Source organism: Daucus carota, chromosome 7 (genome assembly GCF_001625215.2).
Source record: "Daucus carota subsp. sativus chromosome 7, DH1 v3.0, whole genome shotgun sequence".
NCBI lineage: Eukaryota > Viridiplantae > Streptophyta > Magnoliopsida > Apiales > Apiaceae > Daucus > Daucus carota.
This window is the reverse complement of record NC_030387.2, coordinates 6194555-6206524: the sequence shown is the minus strand read 5'-3', so window position 1 is coordinate 6206524 and position 11970 is coordinate 6194555. Positions and strand designations below refer to the sequence as shown.

At 33.6% G+C, this 11970-nt stretch overlaps 2 protein-coding genes across 2 annotated transcripts; both read right to left on the bottom strand.

The window, feature by feature from the left end:
- Positions 1 to 316: 316 nt before the first annotated feature.
- On the bottom strand, positions 317 to 5573 carry LOC108194484 (RCC1 domain-containing protein RUG3, mitochondrial). The gene is made up of 6 exons (XM_017361436.2): positions 4939 to 5573; positions 4364 to 4503; positions 2913 to 3107; positions 2504 to 2632; positions 2241 to 2396; positions 317 to 1166 (listed from the first exon to the last, which is right to left on the bottom strand). The coding sequence occupies exons 1-6, from the start codon at positions 5448 to 5450 to the stop codon at positions 976 to 978; spliced, it is 1323 nt and encodes a 440-aa protein (XP_017216925.1). The 5' UTR covers positions 5451 to 5573; the 3' UTR covers positions 317 to 975.
- Positions 5574 to 9273: 3700 nt separating this feature from the next.
- Positions 9274 to 10831, bottom strand: LOC108194506 (protein transport protein Sec61 subunit beta). The gene is made up of 2 exons (XM_017361472.2): positions 10694 to 10831; positions 9274 to 9699 (listed from the first exon to the last, which is right to left on the bottom strand). Exon 2 carries the CDS (start codon positions 9695 to 9697, stop codon positions 9440 to 9442), a length of 258 nt encoding a protein of 85 aa, XP_017216961.1. The 5' UTR covers positions 9698 to 9699; positions 10694 to 10831; the 3' UTR covers positions 9274 to 9439.
- Positions 10832 to 11970: the final 1139 nt, after the last annotated feature.

The following is an 11970-nucleotide window of genomic DNA, read 5'->3' as shown; positions in this document are numbered from 1 at the left end:
ACTCAATAGATAGCAGGATTTATCTTGTTTTTACTTCTTATCTTGTTTTTACTTCTGAATTAGGTGTATATTACGGACAAGTATTATGTCAGCATGTATTGATAGGGCCATATTATCAGATCAAATTATTTTTTGCTTGTCCATATTACGGTCCGGGATCATTTTATTCGGATATAAACCAATTCCGGGTAAATCGTAAAATTTTCAAGTAATATCTTTGAACAATTTTATATTATAAATTATTAAAAAGGTAATAATAAGAATGAATTTGATATATTATTCACTGATGGAATAAAAAATTTATGATCTAAAATCATGAAAATAAAACAATTTTTCAATACCCACTTCTAACTTGTTAAACAAACAAATTTATTGACATTTTCCATTTTAAGATCGAAAATCACTTCAATCACCGGACGTGCTCCTGCAATCTTCCCAAAGAGCTCCCGGAGAATAATCAAAGGACAATAGTCTTTGTTATACACTCTACATTTTGCAAGTCTCTCCATTATGGATGTATCTTTTATATTGAGTAATGAGCACATTTTAATTACCTGAGGCTTTGAGCCATGTAACAGAGACTGCCATGACAAAAATGCTGCTTTATAATTTTTGAGGGGGGCATTCCCAAAACTTACCCCCAAAAAGTAGCTCAACTGAATTATGATACCCTCCAAAGTTCACAACTCAAATACTGACCAGCCATTTATGTGTTCATTATGATGCCCACCGGCACCAGTGCCTCGCTTTCTTGTTTGTAGAAATCTGAAATTTCTACATACTCAGTAGATAGGACAGCTTGAAATTCTGAGGGCGACCTCGTATTGTACAGAAGGTAACCACGGTAGACGCTGTTGCACTAGGTAAAGGTGGTGATGGCCATAATGAACAATCTACACTATAATTGCTCCGCTGTTAGAATCATCTACCATGCTTTCTGCTACCAACATGGTCTCCTAAGCCAGATGTATACAGTTAAGCTGACCGTGATACTACACTCATGGCATGGGAAGCACCTATAGCCACTGCGAGTACTTTGTAATTCCCTAATTCATCATCCTCTGAAAGAAACTTGACTTCCACGGGGGATGTTTGTACATCTCTAAGCCCGGGAACCCCCAACTGCTGATCCTTCGAATTCCCCCACATGTATAATTTCCCTGTATCTGTTTATTACCAAAAAGAGTTTTTTTTCTTAATTAGTTTTCTAGTATTACAAAGATAATTACACAAAACAGAGACGACATCCACGCCATGCTTACCACATGGTGAACACTAATAAATAAATAAGTATGTGTTTAGGTATGCAGATGTATAGACTTTTGGCAATAAAAGAAACACGAGCAGGAAAAAAAAACATGGATGCTACAGACAGTTTCTTCGGACTCCAGACGGAGTATTTTTCGCAAAAATATTGCAGTCACTATTGTCCAACATGTGTAATATATATATGATCGATAAACCAGTGTGCATGTTTTGCAAGTCGTTCACTTATATGGTACCTCAGTTCTAAGGAATCATTTAATGAGGACCCTCGAATCGAGTATAGGTGTCAATACGGAGAATACATTAATATTAATTTATTTACTAAAAATTATATACATAACAAAATAGCATAAGTGTATCAATACAAACTATACCACTCCCATAATTCATATTTTGCACAATGTTCAATAAAAACAGAATATCCAAAACATTACTGAATTCCGATAAACTTGTGACTCATATATTAATACCTCAATTTCAATTCAGTTATTCAAGTCCTACAACAGAATCTTTTAAGCAAATATTTTCCGGATTAGTGTCCTACTTCCTGCATTGTCTTTCTTATAACATGTAGAACAACAAGATAGAAAACAGCTGTTAGAAGGAATAAATTTATTTGCCCTTCCAAAATTCAGCCTAATTCTTTTTGCACTGTGAAATAAGAAGTGAAGATGACAGTAAAAAGAATTCTAAGGCGGCAAAAACTGAAGCAAATACTCTTATAATCACAGCGCAAAAGAAATTGGTTGAATTCTATAAGGGCTGATACAATAGTTTGATTCATTCCAACAGTTGTATTCCATCTCGTCATAATAGTTACAAGAAAGGACTAAAGCACCATGCGGGAAGTGTGATCTTAATACATTTCACAGGTAAAGCAAGTTACAAAATCGAAATCTACGATACAACGAGAGATGCAAAGAAACAGGTCATGAAAAGTCATGTCTTGCTAAATATGTGATGACTAATCTTACCTGTTACAGCAGCTGATGATGAACCTCCGCAAGCAATATACACAACTCTCTGATCAGCTATTAATTCAATGGCTAGAGGAATTTTCTGATTTTGTTTAGAAGAGTGTCCCAATTGACCATGTCCACCATGACCCCAGGAGAAAACCTTACCTTCATCTGTAATCTCATTAAAATTATATATATATTTAAAATTCCATGCAGAGTGATTACACAAAACATGAACTTAACTGGGAAAAGTTGATAAGGTTATGCAGTCTCCATACCACTTAAGGCAAGAGAGTGATAACCCCCACTTGCTATCTGAATGATACGAATATCTTTGAGGCTAGCAATTGGTTGCGGTTTCCAGCCCCCAATCGAGTCACCTCTCCCAAGCTCATAATTACGATTTGCTGTGCGCCACATGCAGGTAATTGTCCATCAGATATAAGATCAATACATACAAACCCCTCTAATTACAAATGTTTTATGTTTCTGCCCCTCTATTAGGTAAATAATTTAGTTTATTCAGTATCTTAGGTATATCCTAAATAGTGTCAAAGACTCAAAGTACAGTTTTCAAGTTGGGTTGGAGATGATCTAATATCCATATATCTATAATTCATTATATGTTATCACTTATTAAACATTTGGCTCAATCATAAATTGATGTGACAATATTTAGCAATTTACCTCCCCAGTTCCAAATTTCTCCCTCTTCAGTCAACCCCATAGTGAAAAATCCACCACAAGAAACCGCAGCCAGAGGCACTGGTAAAGCTTTCACTTTGGACGGGATAGGAAGTCCACCTGCTTGATCTGGTCCTCGATTGGGACCAAGACCCAGTCTACCTTCTCCTTCATCTCGACCCCATGTGTAAAGTTCACCTAGATAAATAGAGTAGAGGCGAAAAGTAAGGCAATAGTACAGCAAAAGACCATCATCCCCTAGAAGAAGTCCAGCAAAAACAAGAATAAATAATAATCACAAACATGTACACAGGCACACACACATATATATAGCAAGAGCGGATTTGTTTTGCCACTGTGTTTCTGCATCCGTTCCCCTTTTGATCTCTCAGCTTGACTAAATGACTATTATTTTTTAAACTATTAGCATAATTGAGAGAACTAGAATTTCAATGTATATAATTACCTTATAGAGACCTTGTAATAACAGAAGAAGCATGTAATAACAAAGTAATATGTTCCTTCCCAACATGCATAAAATTAACAGAATAGCAGACATGCGAAGCAAGCCCATTACATCATTGAAACATAATTAGATATAATTACAAGAAACACACTACTAATGACTATATTCCATGTAAAAACTGTAGAAGTCATATACATCACTGACAACATATTTACTGAAAAATAATTTAAAATGAGACAACTACCTATAAGTTATAACTATCCTTTGTTTTTACTACTGTATATCAACCCTACATCAACCTACTAAAACACTTCAGATAACTATAACGAGTAGTAATCTTGGAAAATTATCCAACTTGAAAAATTATCTCAGCTTTCTATACGTACACAGTTGGACTTTTAAAATAGTTCTTAACCTTACTAATAGATTGGTATAGTAGAGGACTGCAGATTAGCTATGGCTTGCTACAATTTTGTTTTCCATATACATTCAAAAGATTTACCCATTTTTACATACTAAATGAAACCTTAAAACTTAACAACCAAATATAAATAATCTGTACCAGAGAAAAATTCTCATCTACTTCGCATGCAATACAAATACAACGATGTATATTTTCCAGCACAAATGTGTGTGCCTAAAGAATATAAAGTATTAGTAAGATTAGAATTCATTTCATACTCCCACCCCAACAATAACGAAGTCCTAATGCAGCAAGTAGATATAGCCTCATCAGCCTAGTTCTCTTTCAAGGTCCAACTATTTTCTTATAAGTAGTTTACTTTTCTTATTAGTAGTTTACCTGATGCAATTATAGAAAGTTATATTATTCATAAGAGGTTAGAACTAGAATGATTAGAGTAAGCAAAACATCTTAAAGTTATACATTTGGGAAGCTCTGACTAATAGTGGCTTGAATTAGAAAAGTAATAGTATAATCATGTTCAAATAAATGATTTTTAAGCATCTAAAATGATAAACTACCTACCAGATTCAGTGACAGCAGCAGTATGTGTTCCACTGGTTGAAACATGACATATAGGTTTGTCCCAAGGGCCTTCAACCAATCTAGGATACAGTTCTCTGGTATAAACAGAGTGACCAAGAGCTCCAAAACCACCATAACCCCTGAAGATTTAATGGCACCAAATTATGTAGTACAAATCATAAAAACAAATGTACAACCTGTCAGACATCAATAGTGCAACTGTCGGTTTTGCCATATATCACCCGAACAGAAAGATACAAGGATAACATTGTCTTTTGTCCATTATAAGTTAAAATGGTCGCACAAAAAAGCAATCATGTCCATAAACAAATTTCAAAACATAAGTAGGCCAAAAGCTAGTTTCTTTGATGTAATCACAAATATCAAAAAATAGACCAAAAAACATGATCCTGAGAACACCTGACACTGATTTACCGGCATCACAAGAACATTCGACAATGTCTACTTAAAAGTTGGTTATAAACATCATAATACTAATTTTGATAACAAATTTAATAAATTAAACTCCTAAAAGCCAAATGAAGACGAATAATCGGATGAAACAAGAAACTAACCAAGTAAAGAGCTGACCCGAAGAATCAAGGCAAACAGAATGAAGGCCACCAAGAGCAACACACTTAACATCACACAGATGAGGATTAAGAGTAGGAACATAAACGCAATCCTCATGACCAAGTCCTAATCTTCCACCATCCCCTTTCCCCCAAATCCAACACTGACCCTCCACCGTAACCGCCGAATGGAACAACCCACATGAAATTCCCACCTCCGGCAGACCGGCGCCGGCGCCGGAGCGGAGTAAACGGCCGGAAATGGAGGAGGAGAGACGGGAAGAAGGGGGGAGAGAAAGGGTAGGGATAGGAGAAGGGTAGAGTTTGATTTGGTCGGAGGTGGAAGTGCCGCAGCCGAGTTGGCCGGAGCTGCCTCGCCCCCATGAGAAGAGCTGGAGGGTTTTAGCATTTTCTTGATCTGGGGTTTTGGGTGAAGAAGAAGAAGAGTAAAAGTGGGAGAGAGATGGGGTTTTGGAACTCAGGCGAAATGGGAAGCGAGAGTATCTCTTCATCATTTCTGTATTTCACTGTTGGTGTGTCGGAGATTACACTGTTTTTTCGTGTGGGGGGAGGGGAAGCTTGAAATCAGCCTTGCAGGATGTTTCGTTCTTCTTCAACCTCTATCAAAGTACACTGCACCGTTTGAAGGGTGTTTTAAAGGATTTTTTATTCGTGTATTTGTCTCGGATTTAAGAAATTATAAAAATATTTAACTATGATTTTAAATTTTCTTATAAAATATGATGATATTTAGTTAGAATTTTTTTTTAAACTAATTTAGTTAGAATTCTAAATTATACTTAAATTTGATGTATTCAATTGACATTATTCAAATTTCATTAAAATCTGATGGTATACAAATATTTTGGACTTCATATAACAAAACAAAATAATTCGGATAATTTGGTTTCGATTATTAAAAACAAAATTATTATCTACTCAAAAAAACAAAATTATTATTACAAAATTTAAAAATTTGGATTATAGAAAATTAAAATAACATATATGTAATAGATGGCTTCTAGTAAAAATAATCAAGAATATTGTAGTCTTCATCGGTACTAGAATTTCATGAGAAAAATAGACATGAATATGTAAAAATAATATCTAATAGCAACAATGTGTAACAATCATAAAGTAGAATTTTTATGACATACTAACCGCATAAATAATCATGGTATGATTCACTAGAAAACATGGATTGTTAAAGAGTTAAACATTCTTAAAATAACAAAATCTCAAAATAACATTATCTACATTCAACATATGTAGTAATACACCTATCTCATCATCTTACAAGTATTTCTTCCTCTTCCTTGATGATCAAAACTGTCATTAAGCATGTTTTTTGTTGTATTTTAAAGATTAATTTTAAAAGATCCAATATATATCAAATTTGTGTTTCTTTTCTTAATTATGTTGTCTTAATTATGTTAGACAGCGGAGTTCTAGTAACAAAAACTTCATTTGATGATTGTCTATCAACATTACTCATGTTCGTATAACTTTAGATCGAAATGGACATTTCAATAGTTAAATATAACAAAAACAGATCGGGACATTATTGGACTAAAATATAACACAAAGAGAATTAGACATAAAAGTATACGTATAATTGAGAAATTGGAATTACTATCATTCAAGTTTTCAAACCTTGCATGTGTTTGGTTTGATATAATTGCATTAGATAGAAATTAGTCTTAATTTGATTATATGCTATACTTGATCAAGAAATTATAAACACAAAAATGAAAAAACTGAGCATATCATTATTATTAGGTGTCAATAAAGAAAGAGGAAAAGTAAATTTATTAGTCGAATTCCCAAAGATATTCTTTTTCTCTACAGAATTCTTACACTTTCTTGTGCTCTTTGATTTGTAACTTAACATCTAGACAAAAAGCTATAATGTAAGGAAACAAAACTAAAAACCAACTACAGATTTAACACCATGAACTTATACCTTGGATCATAACTTCAAAGGTAAACAAGTGTCATGATCTTGGGGAATTCACATTAAATAAGCTTTAAAATGTGCATGAAACAAAATCTGTAACATCTTTCTAATATTAATTTTCATCGCTAGTCAGGTTACTTGGAGCCTGTTTTTCTAGGCTTAAATTTTAAATTTTAAGCCATTTTCGACTTTGAACTGAAAAATATATATTTGTGCAATAAATCAAAAATCAATTTAAACTCTTTTAAGCCGGAAACTGACCATTCAAAAGTTAGTTGGAGCTATTTTTTTGAGTGACTTAATTTTAAAAAAAAATTAATAAAATTTACTCTTAAATTTAATGGAAGTGTCATTGATGGTTTAGGTTGTAGAGTTAATGCTATATCTTCTTTTCAATCAGAACTTCTTGCGGATCGCGAATCGTGCACGATAATTATTCAACAATTATTTCTCATAATATTGTCGAATTTGATTTGCAAGGTTGTCGTTCAGCTCTTACAATCTAATACTAAGCCTTTTTGGGACTCTGATGTTGCTGTAGAGAGACTATCAGATTTATGACATATGTACATATACCCTTCTATTATGTGTCTCACTCCTATGTGCCTCACTCTGATACTAAGCTCCTTAGATTTTAGCCTCCTTAGATTTATGGCATCTGTAACACATATATCCTTCTATCATGTGCCTCACTCTTGTAATCGTAAGCTGATTGGATTGCTGAGAAAGTTTTTCATACTTGTCTTATTCTGGACTGGGTTTCAAATACTCTTGTAATCGTGAAACTGATTGGATTGCTAAGAAAGCTTTTTATTATTGTCTTACCCTAGACTGAGTTTCGAGCGAGTCGTCCTTGATCTTGATGAGTGATGTTGATTTCTCTGGGTGTGTCTCTCCAACCCTTCATGTCAAAAAATAAAAAGAAGAAAAAAAGATTGGATCCGACTCCGTGTTTAATATTGTTGCTTCTGCAGTATACCTTGTTACAGTCCAGGTGGTTACTCCCCTATCGCCATGAGCCATAAAAGTCGTTTCAGACTAATTTGTCAATAACAACTGAACTAAGAGCATCTCCAAGAGACTCTTCATTTAGGCTCCTAACTTGAGATTTGAGGAGGAAGAGTAAAAATGTTGCTCCAAGAGACTCTTAAGTGGCTCTTAAATCACTAAGAGTCTCTTGTTTCTCTCTCCTCTCTCCTCAAAGTTAAGAGCCACCACATTGCTCCTAACTAATTTTTTCACAATAAAAAAATCCTTCCCTCCAATTCACCTCCATCTTTCCATCTCTTTTGTTATAGTGGAGCCCAATATATGAATAAAATATGAAATAGAGAAGAGATGTAAAGAGTATTGTTGGAGTTTACACTCTTAACTTTGTCTTAAATTGCTAAGAGCCACATTTTTTATATTATATTTAAGAGCCAACAAGGAGGCTCTTGGAGATGCTCTAATAAGATTAAAAAATGGCCGCATCTGGCAAAAATAACCTATACCAGAGGCGTTATCGGGGACAACTCAAAGTTCACAGTCTCTCTAGTATGTAAGCAAAAATACAACGTGTTTCTGGCGTATACACAATCATAGAATTCATTTTGCAAGTGTCTTCAGAACCATTTAACTTGACATTGTGACAAATTTCAAAATATAAAATAAGCTTGCTTGGGTTCATACTGCATATTTACAGGAAACATTCACAAGTGCTTTAATCGAATGTAAGCAATCAAACTGCACCACACCGAATTGTTGTTTACAAAAATTCGTGCTAAATTTCGATTCTAATTTGATTTCTTATTCTTGCTACCCAGACTAAAAGAACCAGGGGAGAAATATATGGGAATAAAAATCAAGGGTACCATAATGACTAACGAGGGTAGACAAGAATCAAATGCTCATCCAAACACACATAAACACATTCAGACTCTTCTTAACGAGTTGAGTTTCCATGAACCAAACATCCCCCTAACACTCGGACTAATCATAAGGAACTGGAATCCACAAACAATGCAGTTTAACATTACAGGCATGCAACACTTTTACCAAATCAAAATGTTGGCAACATAACTATGTTCTGATTCTTCTTTCTGTCATTCAGAATAAAGAACCAGGAGGCATTTGGATATGGGAATAATGACTGGTACAATAATACAGGGACACAAGAATCAAAGTGCTCATCCAAACACTGGCACATGATATTAAGGTTTCAATTCTTGTTAACCGGCTTCAGACCATGAACCAAACATCCCCTATACTCAGATCAATGGCAAGAAATTGGAATCCCGATCCCATGCAGCTTAAAATTACAAGCTTGCAAAGCTTTTACCATATCAAAATGTTGGAAAGATAAACTATAACTACTTACAATGTACCAAACACGAAACATATGATAAGAATCCGGTATTTGTATAGTTGTTAAATTAAAACAAAAGTGTACCCACTAGTCGCTTTTAAACAAGAAAAGAAAAGGCTTTCAACATTAGCCAATCGGAAAGTACAAACTCAGACGAATAACCTAAACACCACTGTCTACACCTTAAATTGGCAGAATCATTAAGCCTCTCTGCGATTCAAGTAAAGCTTACCCATGACATGAAGAACAGCAACAAAAGCTATGAAACCAATGCTCATAACAAGAACAACATTGGGTGAGATTTTTAGTCCAGGGGCATCATCAGTGTAGAACTGAAGCATGTTGCCACTAGTTCCTCCAGCAGAAGCTCCTCCGGCGCTTGCGGTCCTTCTCCTACGCAGGTTGGCAGCAGATGCTGCGGCACTTCCTCTTGGGGGAGCTCCTCCATTCAAAGCCATTTCTGTATCAAACATTACAACTTTTAGTTCTGTAACCTATACTATCATCCCACATATGTGAAATTGGAGCCGGCTGTCTAAAGGTGGACATAAATACATAATATTAGGCTGGAACAATTTCTGTGTAAATTAAAACATACCATTATGTTCAACAAATTATCCTTTTCACGAATTTCACAAAATTAAGCAAATTATCTACCCCAAATTTATAGACTTAGTTATATCTTACATGATAAGCATTAGTTGATATCTTAATTCTCACTCGGATCAACAAAGCAAAAAGTATATCAACGACTCCTTGTAATACTCTCCCACATTAGCATCTCTCAGCAGATCTCTCTAATTAAGGGGCCATCTGACTCATGGTATTACATCAATACATCTTAATATTGCTATCAATACATCAATTCTCCACCGTCCCTGGATCCTCTAATCTATAGACTCCAAAACTTCCGCAAGCAAAAACATGCAAACTCATAAAAATTAAATCAAACACGCAACTTAATAAACCAAGCTAAGCATCAAAACACCCAACCTCATTGACCAAGCTAAAATCAAGTTTTACAACTGACACAGCCTAGTGAAACAGAAATCTCGTAAAAACAATACTTATCAATCCTGATCATAGATCTACGCCAATTCCAAAAAATTAAATCAGTTTGCAATTCAATTTCAGTTTTATCATTAAGTTAAATTAATTTCTTCCCAGATTCATGCTCACCATCACCAAAACATTCAAATTAAATATAAAAATCGAACAAAAGTGTAGAGTAGTAGTACTTAAATGAATAAATTTCAGATCTGAATACAATTGAAACTTGAATCGCAACAAAACTGAAAGAAAGAATAATCAAACACACAATTGAGAATTGAGTTGTGATATATACAAACAAATACACTTGCATACAAACAAAACAAAGAAAGACGAGAGAGAGAGAGAGAGAGAGAGAGAGAGAGAGAGAGAGAGAGAGAGAGAGAGAGAGAGAGAGAGGTGACCTTAATTGTTGCGGTGGTGCTGGGCTCAGATCCGATTAGTTTTACGAAGTGAACAATGAAAAATACTTGTGAAATTAGGAGCCCTGCCTGCGCGTTATTATATCAAGGATGCCACATGTTCTGCCCAATGGCGCTCTGCCACGTCATTATCTACTTGTCATTTGTTTTTCTTTTTCACAAATAACTTTTCGTTTAAAGACCATGGAATTTATTAATTATTTTTATTATCATAATATTACATCCTAAATATTCCCTCATTCTGAAATAATAGTCGTTTTAATTTTGTGCATGTAATTTGAGTTGCAAAAAATATATTTTTACATATTATTTTCAAAAAAAAAAATTCAATACAAATTTAACGTTTATATTTTTATTTAAAAAAATTAAAAATTAATATCTAAAAATACATTTTTTTTAACTAAAGCAACTATTATTTGAAATGCAAAGAATATTTGCTAATTTCTCTTATGATGTGAAAATTTTAGTAAAACAAAATATCTTTCACGTGAACAAAATTTTAGTTGTATAGTTAGATTTTTTATTTATTTTTAATTGTTATTTTGACTTTTTACCAGTGTTGTAAAAAGCGGGAATCGGACTTAGTCGGTGAAAGCACCGTCCAGCGATTAATCAGATAATTGGAGATTAATCGAAGTGATTAATCGGATCACTAATCGTAATCAATTTAATATTATTTTTAAATTATCTATATATCAATATAACTATATAGTATAAATTTATAGTAATATAAAATCAAAAGATTAATGACTTCTTATAACACAAAACATGCCTTTATATACATATACAAGTCCAGTCATCTCATATATAAACTTGAATTTGATTGAATTTGCGAAGGAAGATATTGCAAGTTTATGTAATTAAAGTTTAGGAGTTAATATTGAAAGAGTGGAAGATAATAAAAATAAATTTAATATCTGTGTTTTGTCATTTCCATGCCTTTTGTTTTATTTAAAATTTTGAATTTTTTTCACTTTTTTTTTAAATTTTTTAAATTCACTGAATTTTAACCGATTTTTCCGATTAATCTCGACTTTTGACCGATTTTCAGAAAAAACGATTTTTCACCGATTAACGCTTAATCGAGACGGTGGCCGACCGAATATCGATTAATCGGCGATTAATCCCGATTAATCGCCGATTTTTAGATCACTGTTTTTACAGGTAATTTAAGATGATTAAAAAATATATTTTCACTAATAATTTTTCAAATTTATGAATAAAAATACAAATTGTAAACTTTAATTATTAAAAAAATT